At 36.0% G+C, this 16,317-nt stretch overlaps 1 protein-coding gene across 1 annotated transcript in view; it reads left to right on the forward strand.

Annotated features, from left to right (window-relative positions):
- CFAP54 (cilia and flagella associated protein 54) overlaps positions 1 to 10,626 on the forward strand; it is a gene marked incomplete at both ends in the record, with an annotated part of 108,625 nt that extends 97,999 nt beyond the window's left edge. The window contains 6 exon segments of the mRNA XM_084305897.1: positions 234 to 427; positions 3,980 to 4,174; positions 5,534 to 5,640; positions 6,316 to 6,505; positions 7,844 to 7,918; positions 10,498 to 10,626. Coding sequence (XP_084162023.1) covers positions 234 to 427; positions 3,980 to 4,174; positions 5,534 to 5,640; positions 6,316 to 6,505; positions 7,844 to 7,918; positions 10,498 to 10,626 — 890 coding nt within the window.
- Between the last annotated feature and the right edge of the window lie 5,691 nt (positions 10,627 to 16,317).

Below are 16,317 nucleotides of genomic sequence, written 5' to 3' on the forward strand. Positions count from 1 at the left end.
AGACAGAGCCTTGTTCAGCATCAGGTTTCCAGTGAAAAACTGGAGACCAAAAAACATACCCTATTAACATTCAAGGACAATCAGTATAGTTGTTGGAAATGTTTATTTCCTACAGAATTGATTTAGATATTGTACTATATTTTTAAATATCCAGTAGCAGTATAAAACTTTACTTTTAAATGCAAATGATAATTAATAAAATTAATCTCTTTCCAAACCTGCCCCTAAATCAGGACCTGAATTATTTTCTGGAAGAGATGGACGCCTTAAATCTGTTTTTGATGCATGGATTGTTCTACGCATTGCAAAAATGCATTCCTTTCTTAAAAAACATTTGTCCGAATATTCTATGTGTTGTCCTGAGAAGTTCCCAGAAGAGCTATATGATGTAGAACTACCACATGGTAGTCTAGCTGATTCTTCAAAGGTACTTATTGTTCATATGGATTTTTCAAATATTATATTATAGTTGCATTTTGTAAATGTTCAGATTCTTGCTAATTCTAATGGCGATATTTCTAGGAGCACTACTGAAAAAAGAAATTAAAAAAAAACAACACACACACACACACACACACACACAAAAAAACCCACAAAAAATGCAAAACCAAAATCCTGCGTAAGCAGTGAAGGACTTCATTAACAAATGCAAACATCTTTGTGTTATTCATTCCTGCAGAAATGATCACTATCCTGTGCCCACTCTATTTAGGCCTTAGGAAGTTAAACAAAATGATATTTAAGACAAGTTCATGATTAGTTTAGAAGGTGGATGTGTTATTAGGTAAGGCTGAAGCTTTTAATCTTTGAGAGCTCCATGTTTCACACCAAAAATGTCCTAAGGTTTGATTGGCAATTTGTTGGTACAAGCAATAACAATATTGTTAAATTGGTCTGTAGTAAAAGACTGATTTTGAAAATCATAAATGTATAATTTATAGTTTCTCAAAATCTGTTGAAGTCCCATGTTTGAAATTCAATTAACGTCTGAAGATTGCCAAAATTTTTCACTGACCATCAGCTAGCTAGAAAATCAGTATTTTCTCTTGCTTGCAAACAGACTATTTAAGCTTTCAAATATAAGCAGCTCAGACTATACTACTCAGAGAAATCTCAAACTGGAATTCTGGAGTCTATGCTGACCATGGCATATGTATTGAATATTGTATGGCAAAAATCTTTGAAGATTCAATGTAAAAATGATCTTCTTCCAAGTTTCCCCATCACACTTCTCACATTAATAATTATCCTAATACTAAAAAATTAAAATGATGGGTTACTCTCTATGGTTTTTTTTTTTACTTACTGTGTTCGGGGTTAGATGGAGACAAGGGAGCCTTGAGGAGTGAGGGCTTTTTATCTTATCAAAATGAATTAAAATACTTTTGTGAAAGTAGCTCTTCTAGAGTTGGTGAACTTTCTGCAGTGTTGGACAGCATATCATTACTCATTTCCCAACAAAGAGCTGACTGTGCCACTGAATAAATTGTAAATATATGGTATGTGACATTTATAACAGCCATCGTATATCAAAAATTATTTTACTCTGTCTGCTCTTCTTTTGACATAATTAGTATTACACTGTCCTAGAATAATAAGCTTCAGAGCTCACTGTCATGTTCTTGACAGGTGCAAGCTCATAATCATGTGTTAGCTTCACTGTTGTAGACAGCTAACAAGCATAAAGCTCTTACTTTTTTAAATTCTAAGCTTCATTGATTTTTGTTACAATATTTTTAGAAGCTTTCAGAAGGCTGTGTAAATTATTTTTTTTTAAATGTTACTGTAATTTGATACTGTTTTTTTTAACAATAAAAATATATATTTTTGAAAGAAAGATTTTTATGTACAAGCTAGATTCAGTTACATATGTCTTTCTGTTTTTGACTTACAATTTTTTTTTTCAGCTCTACAGGAAAAGAATCCAAGTTATATTAAGAAGGTTAAAGTTAAAATTGTGTGGCCTGTTGCATTTTTCATGCTTTTTAAAAAATATTTATTTTTTATTCCACTGCATGATAGTATGTAGGGCTGGAAACACTTAAAATAAGACAGTTTGTTGTTCTCAGGCTTTCACCAAAGTTGAATAGATGCAATTCAGCAGCCCTCCAGTTTGACAAGAGCAGTTATAATATCCATCCTCAAAAGATTCAATATGATGCAAATAACAAAAGAAACAGCTCAGTGAAAAAGAAAATACACTACACGTTTTAGAAAGAAAAGCATATCATAAAATAGACTTTTGAGAGCTTTAACTGAGGAGCTTGGCATAAATTAGGTCGTTCCCATCTCCATATGTGCATTTTCTTATAATTTTGTTCACTTTGCATTTTAGCAGGATTGTGGGCGATTCATTGCCAAAAGTAAAGTCTAAGATCTTGAATGTAGAATATTCTTGTACTAGGTGGGTTAGCCATGCAAAACCTCATGGCATGCTAAGAGGTATGATCATATTCAGAGTTTATGTGTTGTGGACCATCCCCAGTTTGTTGTACCATGCCATACTGAAGGTAAATCCATGTGCTAAAATACATAACTATAGCAGGCATGACTCCATGTTTATCTTCACTTCTATATTTCGATGTGGGTTGGGAGCTGGCTTTATGAAGTAAGATTGGATTAGTGTGAAAAATCTGTCTTCCATTCACTCGGATTTATTGCCTTTTGAGCTGTATTGTCTAAAAATTAAGTGGGTAAAATTCTCCAGGCTTTTTCTGCAATGAACATTCAATATTAAAACAGAACTAACTCTCCAGGCAGTTATTTCCAGTGTCCGTAATTTGGAATCAATGATGGAGACACTATAGCTCTAAACAGTATCCATATTCCACCAAAATGTCACTGTTTAGCCTCCTTCATTCTTTACAAACTGCAAAACACTTTAGAAACTAGAAATGATGTGGCACTGTTCAGTCTTTAAATCAAATCTTTTACAATTTTTAAAGACTTCTATTCATGAATGAATGAATGTTGGTTGACAGTACTCCTCCAGTTGCTTCCCTGGTAAATGATAACTAAACAATAACTATTTGATGGATAGTCTGCTAATGTTCCATGTATATTTGGGTAGATATGACATGTGACAAATCCTCACAAATTAAATGACTGGATTTTCAATAGATATCACTGTATTATGTTGTACAGCTAATCACAGAATCATTAAGGTTGGAAAAGACCCCCAAGACCACCTGGGCCAACGACTACCCTACCACCACTATCACCCACTAAACCATGTCCCTAAGCACCATGTTGAACCTTTCTTTAAACACCCCCAGGAACAGTGACTCCACCACCTCCCTGGGCATTCCAATGCCTAATCACTCTTTTTGAGAAGAAATTCCTTCTAATTTACAACCTGAACCTACCCTGCCACAACTTGAGGCCATTCCCTCTTGTCCTATTGCTAGTTATCTGCAAGAAGAGGCCAATCCCCAGCTCCCCACAACTTCCTTTCAAAATGTGATGCCCCGTCCCTGGGTGGGCTCGAACCACCAACCTTTCAGTTAACAGCCGAATGCGCTCACCAATTGCGCCACAGAGACACCCTGAAAATGAACAAAAAGAATATTTAAACATAAATAAAACTTTAGTCTGGCATTTCTATTTTAGTTATCAGTACGTATAGCAGCCAAATGACTTTTCCATCAATAATTTTCGTATGGTCAGCATGTCAAATAATATCTTCTGGCAAAAAGGATAATACCATGAGGATTACAAGTCAAATATAATAATCACTGTTATTGTAGATGTCTCTAAGTCAGCCTAGAGGTTCTTTGTATTACCTTTAGAAATATCTCTTTATGTGAATTTTGAAAAACCTTGACTTGTTAAGATGGACACCTTTAAATAATTACCCATTTATCTAAATAAGCATATATTTGCACAGGACTCAAAGTTACAATAATATTAATAGACATTAGGTTATTACAAACATGTTACACTAGTAAAATACAATTTAATTTGTGTGTGTGTGTTTCAGATGTCTCTTGAAACTTCTGGAATTTTACCAAAGATGCCAAGTGTGAGAATAGCTTCTCCAGTTTCTGTCACCACAGAAGCAGACCATCAGACTGCTCGATCAGAGAGTAGAGCAGCAAATGCTTCAAATGAGGAAATTAACATTCAGTGGTACAATCCTTCTCTGGCAAAGCCATCAAGCAATACAGAGACTAAGGTATAGCTACACCAAAGCAGTTATTAAGTATTGGAATAAATTAAGTCTCATTTCTAGTGAATATTTGGTCATGACAGAACAACTGTCCAGTTGGCAAGCAGGACAGCCCAGAGCTATGCATTTATTACAACACAAAACTGCTACACAGGACAAACATAATGCCCTGACAGTCATTTGATAGCAGGTTAACGAAAGACTTTGGAGGTCATGTAGAGGCTCCAGACCATAATGTTTGCTTGTCTTTTGCAAGACTTTTAAGTCTTTAAGACTCTACACTTAAATTTGGTTGAAGGTTGCAGATATTCAAACAGCATCACTTGGTAGCAGGCTGTCAGAAAGGAGAGGTGTTCATATACAAAGAAATTGGGATTTCTTGAACCTCATTTCCCTAAGAAATCAGATTAAAAATGAAAGGTGAGATGGACTGGAGGGTTGTGTGGAAGTGAGAGACTGGGAGATGGAAATTGTGTTGTTTTTAAACAACGGAACTGAATGTAGATACAATTTCTGATACTGCAATAGGGTTTCATGGTCTCTAAACATTTTGGCTTAGCACATCAAAGTTTTTGCTAGATCCTTCTCATCTCTATTAGCGAGCTAATAGAAGCAATGTGAAGTTAGTGCAAAGAATGCACTTCTCGATATAGTTTTAAAAGTTACTTTAAGGCCTTACAGACCAGTAGAGATCTGGAGACAACTCTTGAAAACAACTGACATATGTATGCCATATTCTTGACACTCTCCATATAGTCAAAATAATCAGCCACTACTGGGAAGCATATTTTCAGTCATACAAGAAAATTAATTCTGTGAAAGATGAGAACATTCTAGTTCATCGTCTTGTGCTCAGATACTGATACCACTCTGTTAGAATGGTGAGTTATGTGCAGTTCGTGTATTTAAATATAGTATGATGACAGCCATGCACAAGGTCATATTGGAAGTATAAATAATTGCCTTTTGGAAATTCATTAAAAGGTCTCTGTTCAGCCTACTTGAAGTAGGAACTTTCAACTTGAACCTAAGTGTGATTGATTGACTGGGATTAGAGCTAGATTGGGATTTTGATGGTGGCTCTATAGGGTACAACTCATTTTCAAACCCATATAAATGATATCACTGAAATAATTCATATACTTTGAAAGAAAATAACTGTAAATAAGTGCTTTAACAGCCATAAAAACTGAGTATAGTACAAATTCATAAGAGACCACACTCTACTTTTTTTTCTGAAAGTCAATTATCTTAGTCTTTACCAGTACTCTGAATTTGATAGTAATATAATCCAGTATCACTGAAATACTTTAGGTCTTCTGTACCCTTTCACAGTATAGCTTACCTATTCCATCTCTTCTACAGGTTTTGCTGCTTTATGCTTATAATACCAAGCCTATCAAGATTAGCAACATCAAGATTTTCAGTTCAATGTCTGTGTTTTCAGGTCACTTATGGGTTCCATTGGCTAGGTAAGTAATCACTGACTTTGTCCTGTTATTTCATGCCATATGAAAGTCTTTAAATGCATTCTTTTTAGCTTTTCAGACTTTTCACTGTAAAATCTGTAAGACGTTGCACACAGCATCAAACCCATCCAAAATTATGTCTTTTCAGTACACTAGTCTTTTAGTTTTGTTTCTTAAAGAAATGAATAACATATGCTAATTGCATTACTTTGGTATAGCAACACAAGAAAATGCTAGCACTCTTCCATTCTCTCACTGGATTAGGTACTCCTTCCTTCCCATACAACTCTGAGCCTGCAAGGATTTGTTGTAGCCCCAGACTCAGCCCTTCTTTTTACATCCGATGGGATTTTTCATGACCTATTCCTTGTCATTAATCTAAACCAAAATTTTTCGAATTGCTGAGCAGGTAGATGGAAAGGACTAAAGCTCAAACATAAGTGCAGCCTCTGCTACCCAGCTTGTCAGCCCACCTTGTGCTGGTTGAATGAGTATTTTTTTCTTAGAGAGGCTTACTTAAAATGTTGCTTCTTATCATTTAATGCAAAAAGCTTAAACATTCCATATTTACACATTTTTAATGGATTTTTTTTTTCTTTTGGTACAATAATGAGATCAGTCTTGAAATTAAAGAAAATCTAGAACGTAATCAATCTGTAATAAAATCTTGTCTTTCAGAGTTATTTCTTTAAGGGAGAAATTGTCTAATCTGAAACATCAAGTTGAAATGTTGATGCAAAGTTCAGAAACCTTATCTTCAGCTTCAGAACCTACAAGTTTTTTTGAACAAAATGAAAACCTGAAAATAATTCCTTCAGAGAAAGCTGAAATTAATATTGCAAAAGTGCATCTTGATGAAAAAACAGAAGTAAGTGAGAACAGTTTTGCTCTTAAATATGTCTGACAGTTTTATTTAAGATGTCTATTTTGGGGAAATAAATGACAGGTAACTTGGAAGGCAGACACAGAAGATTAAACTTGCCTCACCCCTTTCAAGAAATGTTGAGATATTTTCACTTTTCATTTAATATTTAACTTTTCCTTCTCCTTACATATTGCTTGACGCTTTACAAAAAATACCAGGCTTGTTCAAACTCCCCCTTGAAAATAAAGGCCACATCTTCAGGTACATAAATCTGAAATGCCTAATTTATAGCAATCTACATCTGAAAATGCTTGGCACGGTGTTAAATTAGCAGAGAGATCAACCCAAAAGTGCTTTTTAAAAAATCAGTTACACATCTTCAATGCAAAATGGGCAGTGACGGTTTCCGAAATAAGAACCTTCTAATAACACTACTGGGAGCTGAGTAAAACTGGCAGTGAATTTATTTTCATTTTCTCTATTCCACCTTCGTCTTTTTTTTTTTTTTTTGTTATTAGCAAGGCTGAATATGGTCCACAACCAAATAACTCCCCTGACATACATACACAAAAGAGGTAATTTCAGAATTTTCCATGTGGTTTCTTTGAGATAATGTCAATGGAATAGAATGTTGCCACAGCATAACTGCTACTTGATAAATGCCAAGGCAAAATAGACGTTTATTTTCAAAGTGGGAGACATTTATCATGTGACAGGATTCTCTTTATATCTATTATATGAAATGATTAATGATGTAGAGGCTGTCATTTGGTCTGATGGATGCTGTGAAACAGTGACAATTGTGCACTGTGCCATTATTACAAAGCTGTATTTTGACCAGCTTGGAGAACAAATGATGTTTTGGCCAATCACAGCATACAGTGTTTACAGGAGGCTAGACAGAGCTGTCCTTTACTGGGTATTTCTGATTACCTGAAGGTTTTTGCTCAAACTTTCATTACTGTATGTCAGTAATTGGAAAACCAATGTTTAGAATAGTAATAAGATTAACATGCCATGCATTAGATATGTATAAATACCATCTTGTCGGAATGTTTGTTTATAATATTTTCAGTAAACATGTGGCAAAAGTATGCTCATTGGATTTAATACCTGAGCCAGGGGCAATTTCTCCTCAGTAGAAACTGCAAGGTTTGGGCACTTGTATTGTACAGCAAACACAACTATTTTTGTTGCAGAATAAAATGTATTTTCCCCTGAATTTAACTAGAATAAGTTAAAACGTGGTGGTTCTGAACAATTTTGTAAAGCTAAACCATCTGTTAGCTTATCGGATGAGACATAGTACAGCATTGGTTTTCTCTTGTTTTATATCATTAGGAAATGGCTAAAAGATGTTTATCTGAAGTCAAAGCTCTGCTCTCTGTTCCAGACCTGTCCTCACCATTGACTGAGGTATGCTATTCTCATCAATAGTAAAAATGTGTTTTCTAAAATAAAACAATTGTTCAGTTAGGCTGAAACATGGATTTTACTACTAAGTATCTTGTACCTTTCAATCTTTTTCTCATACATTTCTGGGCTTTTTTACTTTTTATTTTTTTTAAATATAAATGTTCATGATTACCAGCTGTGGATATCTTCATTGTTAGAATCACCTTTTTATACAAATAAATATGCATTAAAAATAAATCTCACTCACAATGGATTTATCTGGTTTATCCACCATTCTCTGATCATTGTTTAGATGGAATTTACTGTTCCATTGTATTTCCATGATGCAGTTGCCAAATTCAATTTTCTTCCATGCCTGTTATTTTTGCAGTTATTCAGGATTTCCTTCTATTTTCTTTAGCTTTCTCTGCCTCACAGATAGTATGCCATTTTTTTTGTCCATGCTGTTGTATTCTTATTGGTATTTATTTGTAGTCAGTATCCCAGAGGAGACTATGGGAACTGGCCCATAGCAGGCAGCAGTATTACTCAGTGTTCTCAGGCATGCTAGGAGGATCAGGAGCAGTGCTGCCAGGGCTTAAGGAACTCCAAGGAAGAGCTTTGAATCCATAACATATGACTCCCCCATAACTATCTTGCCTATAATTGTTCACAATAAAGTGATAATGGGCATCAACCGTACCCTTTTCTAGTCAGGTAGCTCTTCTTTACCAAAAGGGAATCCCTAGTTCTATCTGGGAACAGTTTAGCTAATGGCCTGTTACTGAAGAGAGAATCTGTAATGCTGTCCTCTGCATCCTGCAGGCTGTTACCTACATATTTTTTGTTTCCCTTTTATATACATTGCACCATTGTTGCCACTCCTTTTATCCATCCTGAAGGTCTCTCCCAAGTGACTCCCAGACCTTCATATCTTGATAGTCCAGCTCTATCAATGCATACATACATATTTATTCTGCAAAGCTATACTTTCTATGGTCCCACTGAAATATCTTCCATGGTAGATTTGTGACAAATACCTAGGGAAAGGTATGGCCAAACTTCCTTAGAATTCTATGGGCCTCCTGGGCCTGTTTTAAATTCTCATGAATCCCCCTTCACTTGGTCTGCTTCTTTTTGAAGGGTCTACAATGAAAGTCAGAGAGCAAGATTTAACAGTATCTCTCCAGTAAGAATATGATGTCATCTGCTCTGTTTTATTCTGCCATACTGCCACAAGAAACTAAAATGTTTCAGCAGGTGAACCAATGGGCTTTTCACCACAAAGTTTCAAGCAGAGGCTTCAGACTACATCTTATTAGATATGGCAGAGTTGGCTGAATGAGTGAAGTCTGATCTTTCAAGGTGATGAGAAATCTTCATTCTTCCCTAAAGCCAGTTTAGCATTTAAATGTTTACAGAAAATTTCTACGTATTATTTCCAAACTTTCAAATAAGTTGCATATGTGCAACCCAGTCTTCTCTGTGAGAGCTAGAGACCTCAGCATGGGATTATGTATTATGGAGAACAGTACATTCCCTTTGTTTTCAAACACACAGGAAAAAGGTGGCAAATACATTACTTATATGTAGTTTCACATCATTTTTTTCCCTGCCATACACTTTTTTTGTTGCTGATCTTCTTGTGAATTAATTGGACAAAGTCAGTTCTAGTTTGTGGTATTTGTTTTCTCATTCTCTCAGCTGTCATACTTTAACTCCTGTCATGTTTCCAGTTTCTCTTCTTTGATTCTCTTTTTTCTGTTCATGTGTCTTCTAGCGCTTTTGCTTCAGCATGGAGTTATATTTCTAAGGCGAAAATGTGTCTTTTCATTGAATTATTCATCTAACATTCTTTGACTGTTTAAGAATGTTAAGAATGCTTTAAGAATAAAAATTGATTTACCAGTTTATTTTTAAAGCCATTTAATGAACAGCTCTGCTCTTGAGAGAGATAATAAAGTATTATGCTCAGGAGTTCAAATTTTAAATGTTAAAAGTAAATTTCTCAATAAAATAATTGCATTAAAAATTAACCTCCCTAGATAGCCTCTTCCAGTGCTTATTTTCCTACAGTTGGTTTTTCGTAATATCTAAAGCGTATTAGTTGCAAAATCAGCTAAATAGCTCTTCTCCATGTCCAATGGACATAAAAAACAATTTATCCCACTATTTAGCCCACTGTTTCACCTTCTACAACTAGCTCAAGTCTTTCAACTTCTCATTTTAGGAAAAACTTTCCAAATTACTAATCATTTTTGCTACTCTTTTCTGACATCTTCATTTTATCTACAAATGATTAGGAGGAACTTTGTGAGCTAGACTGTTCACAGAAATTTCTTCCCCTTAATCTCATTCTTCTAGTTTCAAGGAACAGATGTCATTAACCACAAATTTATATTGAGGCAATTAGCACTTCTAATTTACACTTTGGTTGTAGGTCAGAAATCTGGCTTCAATATGAGATATTTGAATATTTTATATATGTAGGTTTTGGTAATTATACACTTAACAAAGTTTTTTCTTTTTCTTTTTCTTTCTTTCTTTCTTTTTTTTTTTTTTCTTTTTCTTTTTTTTTTTTTTCTTCCCCTTCTTGTCAGATCCCATTTGATGTTACTTTGCAATCAATATCAACTTTGGAAGATATGTTTGATCCTGCCAGTGCTGCCAATGGATGTACAATAACTGAAGAAAGCCTTTTCCGTTGGATCATTTCTCTTTTTCACTAAATTCCAATTTTGAAATAACTTAATCACTTGCTGAGTATTGTAGATTTAGACTTCAGTTCTGCTGTTAGTGAAAAAAACTCATTAATCACACCGTGATTTGGCTTCTAATGTGTTTTATCATTTTCATTTTTAGGTAATTTTCAATTATTTTAAAATTAAAATATGTTTTTAAGAATTAGTTGTATTAAAAGTGCATTCTTATTGAGAAGATATTATCTGTAAAATCATCACTGGATTTGTTCTTTTACACTTATGTTTGGAAACTAGCATTTCATACTTCTTTATCTTTTGCCAAACACATTACAGATTGTTGAGAGTGAAAACAGTCATTCAGATGTCTCCAGAATTTGAAAGCATTGGTTCAAAATAGCTAGTTTAAAAAATCAGAGTAATGGTACTATACATGTATGGTACTATACAGAACAATTTTTGGACATTATTCTAAAATGTTAACACAACCTCTATTTATGTTGTCAGTGATGTAAATATTACTTTAAAGTGCTGAAGAAACCCTTATTAGTCTTATCAACAGCTACCTGAGGAAATATGCTTGTCCCATAGAGGGAATTTGATACAAAAAAGTAGTTTAGTTGAACAAGGCTGAACAAGAAAGTGTAGTTAGATGCATGGCCTTTTGGTTCTGCTCACATCACAAGGCAATTCTTCTTCACTAGTTAGAAGAATTTGGTAATAGCCATAATTCTTGTATTTGCAACAAACGGTAAAAGTAAGGGATGTTTGGGCAGGTGCACCGAGAGACTTGTCCTGTCACTTGCTATGTTAACAGCGAAAAATTAGGACTAACAGGATTCCTGAGTTTCTGCACAAAATAACCAATGGGGTTGAAAACACAGCACCTTTCACTTCAGTCAGGCTCTCTCTGTGTTGTAGTCCCATGAAAAAACGAGAAAATATTTCAGGCTGTTTGGAAATTATGGATTCTCTTTCACTTGTGCTTTTCAGAGAAATGTGGTTACCTGTTCTACCAGTGACGTTTCTTGTGGGGTGGTAGTAAAAGATTCAGCACAGTGAATATCTTAAATGGGATCAGTAACAAGAAAAAAAATGGAGTTATGTTTTCTACTGTTTTTCTTTTTTCTTATAAAAGAGAGAAGAGTGGATATACTTGTGCTGTGTGCCTTTTAAAAAGTTGTGCTATTTTTTATTTTGTCCATCCTTTTCTGTAATGCTGTAGATAGTAGAAAAATTAGAAGGACTATGATACCACGATAAAAAGAAAGTAAAAACTGAGTAATTGATAGGGAAGGCATTTTTGTGAGACAATTTTAAAACTGAGCTACAATGGTTATTTAACTCTGCTGCCTAACAGCCAATTTGGAGGAGCTATTTGGTAGCATTAGGCTTTCAATTACAAGAATTTATAGTTCTGGAGGTCTTCAAAAAAACAGGAAAGATAAAAATTGACATTACTCATTTTTCCTTCTCAAGGAAAAAGTAGAAATTTGCAGCTCTTACAGAAAAGCTATTCAGTCTCCTCTTGTGCTGCATAAAAAGCATAAAACCTTTCTTTTTCTTTTGGAATCACCTTGAGGATTATCACAGGACTTTTGTGTAGCTTAATGAATATTTGTAACACATTCTTAAAGCATCAAGTGAAAATGGAAGCGAAGTTCTGGTATAGGCAAGGTGTTTCTTCAGTGCTGCCAGTCCAAACCTTGTTATAATTCTTATGTTAATATTGATGAAACGCATTTAAAATACATTACACTTTCTAAGATACTTTTGCTGGGGAAAAAAAAAAGAATAAAAGTTTTCCTGCCATCTCCTTTAACACTGCGCAGTAAAATAATAGGGCTGAAAAGTTGACCTCACTGTATCCATAGCAGCAGAGTCTACTCTCAGAAACACAGGATTAAGCATTCAGTGCAGGTTTCAAAATGAAATATCGGGGAAAACATTTTTATTTTAGCACAAAATTAAACTCTTTAGTTAAAATCTGCTTGTAAGGAAGGAAGTTCATATTTAAACATGTCTCCAGTAATTACACAGAAGCATAAAACTGGTTGAAAAGTAAAATGCTTTGGTTTTTATGTACCATAGTAGTTTCGGTCGTTTTTGCAGACTGAAGTTTTGGATATGTAAGACTAGGAAAAATTTATGTCAGCATCATGCTCAATTAAATTTCTACAGAATACTCCTCTACTTCACTGTCTCCAAAAGTATAAAGGAGGAGGGGAAAGGTACTCTATTTTCACAGCCTGAAGTGCCAGGGAGGGCCCTCTGGAGGTCTGCTCCGTGATTTGCCCCATGCAGCACAGCTGAAGGGCCACTGACCGCCTTGACAGCTTTGAACGGCTGCCCTGTTCATGGATTCTTTTCACGTTGTAATTGAAATATTTCTCCATTCCACTTCTGTAGATGGAATTGATAGTGTTTCCCTATCTGGTAAGTTGTGGGGCAAGGGAAGGGGAGAGGGAGAACAAGTTGAAATGATTCCAAAGTGAATGGTATTTTGTCTTCAGTGCATCCCCTGGACGATGCACGTGAAGAAAAGTAAAAGGAACAGTTTTTTTTTTTTCTTCTTTTTTCTTTTTTTTTTTAACCCATTCCTTTGGTATTTTCTGTTCCGTGAAGTGAATGAAGTAAGCAACTAGAGAACAAAAATAACTTCTGCAGTTATTAACTGCATCACCAAGACTGTGTTGGGCCTCAAATTGAAACTGAACAGTGAGCTTAACACTGACAGTTCTGAAATATTTTTTTTTTGTTTGTTTGTTTTTTAAGACCCTTTTTAAGACCATCTCATTTTTCAAATACTGTTTCGATATAGTTTTAAGTTATATTACTGTCTGTGTATTTGAGGCATTCATGGGATTTATCTCACATCTACAAATATTTAGCAACTTGGAATTATTTCTGCTTAAATTAATTTTATGGTGTGGAAATTAGTAATTTCACACAGATTTATTCAATTGCATGTGACCGATTTTTAAATTCCACTACAGCTCCAACTCATTCTCATTTTTTTGTTTGGCGTCAGTATTTATCCAGTTTTTGGAAGACATCAGTCCAACAAAATAATCCTAGTAATTAGCCTCACTATGCCTCAGTTTCTTTATAAGAAGATAACAGTAATCCCCTCATCAGTGTGTATTTTGTAGTTTTTTTGCATCGACATCTGGAAAATATTTTCAGATCCTTGAATGAAAGAGGCAGTGAATTTAAGTTGTTATTAAATTGAGACACAATGTAAAAGGGATAATCATTTGTTTCCAAATCCATTCTCAGTCAAATCCAAGAAGAAAGATTTTATAAAAGAATAATGATGGAACTAGAATTAATTGTTGGAATTACAGGCTAATATGCTGAACTAATTAAGCCAGCAAAGGCTTCCATTTATGTTTGCCAAAGATTTTCATTGTGTTAAAGATACTGAGTATATCATCAAATGAGAGAAATAAAAATATGAAGCATGGGTTAATCTTTAAAATAGAGGGGGTGAAAGGGTCCAGAGGCAAGCACTGAAGTGAAATATTTACCAGTGAAATTTAATTTTCCACTTTGAAACACCAGAGATAATTAGAATTATTCTCATTTGTCTCCCATGCCAGCATGATTTAGGATTCTACTTACTGTGCAAAGAAAAAAAAAGTATATGTTGAAGTGAATTACAGCAAAAATCTCACTGTCACATATTGGAAAACAGAATATGCTACGTAAGAAATCATGGCAAGATGATGAATCAGGTTCTACAGTCTGACTGTGCTGTTCTCAGTACAGCTGTGTGGAAGGCGAAGCTCTAAAAGTCAGTGAACTGTCAGGGCTGGTTTAGCCCCTAGACAGAATTCCAGAACTCAATAGGACATTTCAGCAGCCATTAAAAAATCAAAATTTCACAGACAAAACTCTCTGCTTCTTGGCAGTCGTATTCTCTTCATGGAGGTCCAGAGGGTGTCAGCACAGGAGCCTTTACTGTGGGTTTTCCAAATGGGAGAACTGCAAGCGTCTGGCAACTCTAAAAGTTGTTCTGCAGCACTGGAGAAGAATGAGGACCATGCTTCATACCTGACGCCTTGCTCCCTGGTGACTTGCATCTTAGAGTTAGAACATAGCTCAGGTACAGAGTTGAAAATCAAGATCATGGAATCACAGAATTTTAGGGGTTGGAAGACCATTGGGTCCAACCCCCCTGCCGAAGCGGGTTCCCTAGAGCAGGTTGCCCAGGTAGGTGTCCAGATGGGCCTTGAATATCTCCAGAGAAGGAGACTCCACAACCTCCCTGGGCAGCCTGCTCCAGTGCTCCGTCACCCTAACCATGAAGAAGTTCCTTTGCAAGTTGGTGCGGAACTTCCTGTGATCCATTTTGTGGTCATTGCCCCTTGTCCTGTCCCCACAAACCACTGAAAAGAGGTTGGCCAAATCCCTCTGTCAAATGTATGAATACATTTATACATTTATAAATGTATAAATACATTTCAGGTATTTATAAGCATTGATAAGATCCCCTCTTAGTCTTCTCTTCTCAAGGCTGAACAGACCCAGGTCTCTCAGGCTTTCCTCATAGGAGAGATACTCCATGCCCCATATCATCTTTGTGGCCCTCCGCTGGACTCTTTCCAAGAGATCCCTGCCTTTTTTGTACTGGGGAGCCCAGAACTGGACACAGCACTCCAGGTGAGGCCTGCCAGGGTAGAGTAGAGGGGGAGGATCACCTCCCTTGACCTGCTGCCCATGCTCCTTTCAATGCATGCCAGGATCTCATTGGCCCTCTTGGCCACAAGGACACGCTGCTGGCTCATGGTCAACCTGTCGTCCACCAGGATCCCCAGGTCCTTTTCCACAGAGCTCCTCTCCAGCAGGTCATCCCCCCGCCTGTACTGATACGTGCAGTTGTTCCTTCCCAGGTGCAGGACTCTACACTTGCTCTTGTTAAACCTCAAAGATTCTGTTTATCCTGTGGAATTATTGTATACATTTTATTATCGTACAATGTACAATATCCTAACATCCTATGATTCCACTACCAAGTGGAACAATACCAACTATTTCAAAACTGCTTTAAAGAACAACCATCATCGTGAAGATATCCAGGTTGTTTTTTCCCCACCTTTGCAGCACTGGTCTTATCCCCCCTCTCTGCAGCTCATCACTTCCAAGTGCTGGAGATACACAGAGGTGAATAACGAGTAATGCCTTTAGAACTGAAGCACGGTTGGCTTAAAAACAAATTAAGACAATAAAGTAGGGTGTGGGTAGAAGCCACACAGGAATGCTATAGATCCCTAACATTCAGATATTTGAGCCGAGGACAGACGATATAACCTATGATTCATTATTGGTTAATGAGGACAAATAGATGCAATAATGGTATAATTGCTGTAGAGGAGTAATAGGGGTATTTTGTTTAACAGTGACGTGTTTTCTCCACTGATTCCGAGTTCATTTATGCAGATTGGAAGTGAGGAGAGCTTGGTGAATCACAGCTCTGCCAGCAGAGGAAAATGAACGGAGCGTTTCGGCTCCACCAACCCCGAGCACCACGTACAGGGTAAGGATCCATCTGAAACCCCATCTGCACAGAACCACTCAGTTCTGCCAGCTTTCATGACTAACGTTTATTCATGACTTTTTCATGACTGCCGTTTTTAACTGCAACCTTCTGCTAACTAATTCTCTACTCAAAGCTTATACAGTTTATAGTATAGTGTATATATATACCATAGTGTATAG

This window comes from Netta rufina, assembly GCF_964035555.1.
Source record: "Netta rufina genome assembly, chromosome: 1".
NCBI classification, from domain to species: Eukaryota; Metazoa; Chordata; class Aves; order Anseriformes; family Anatidae; genus Netta; species Netta rufina.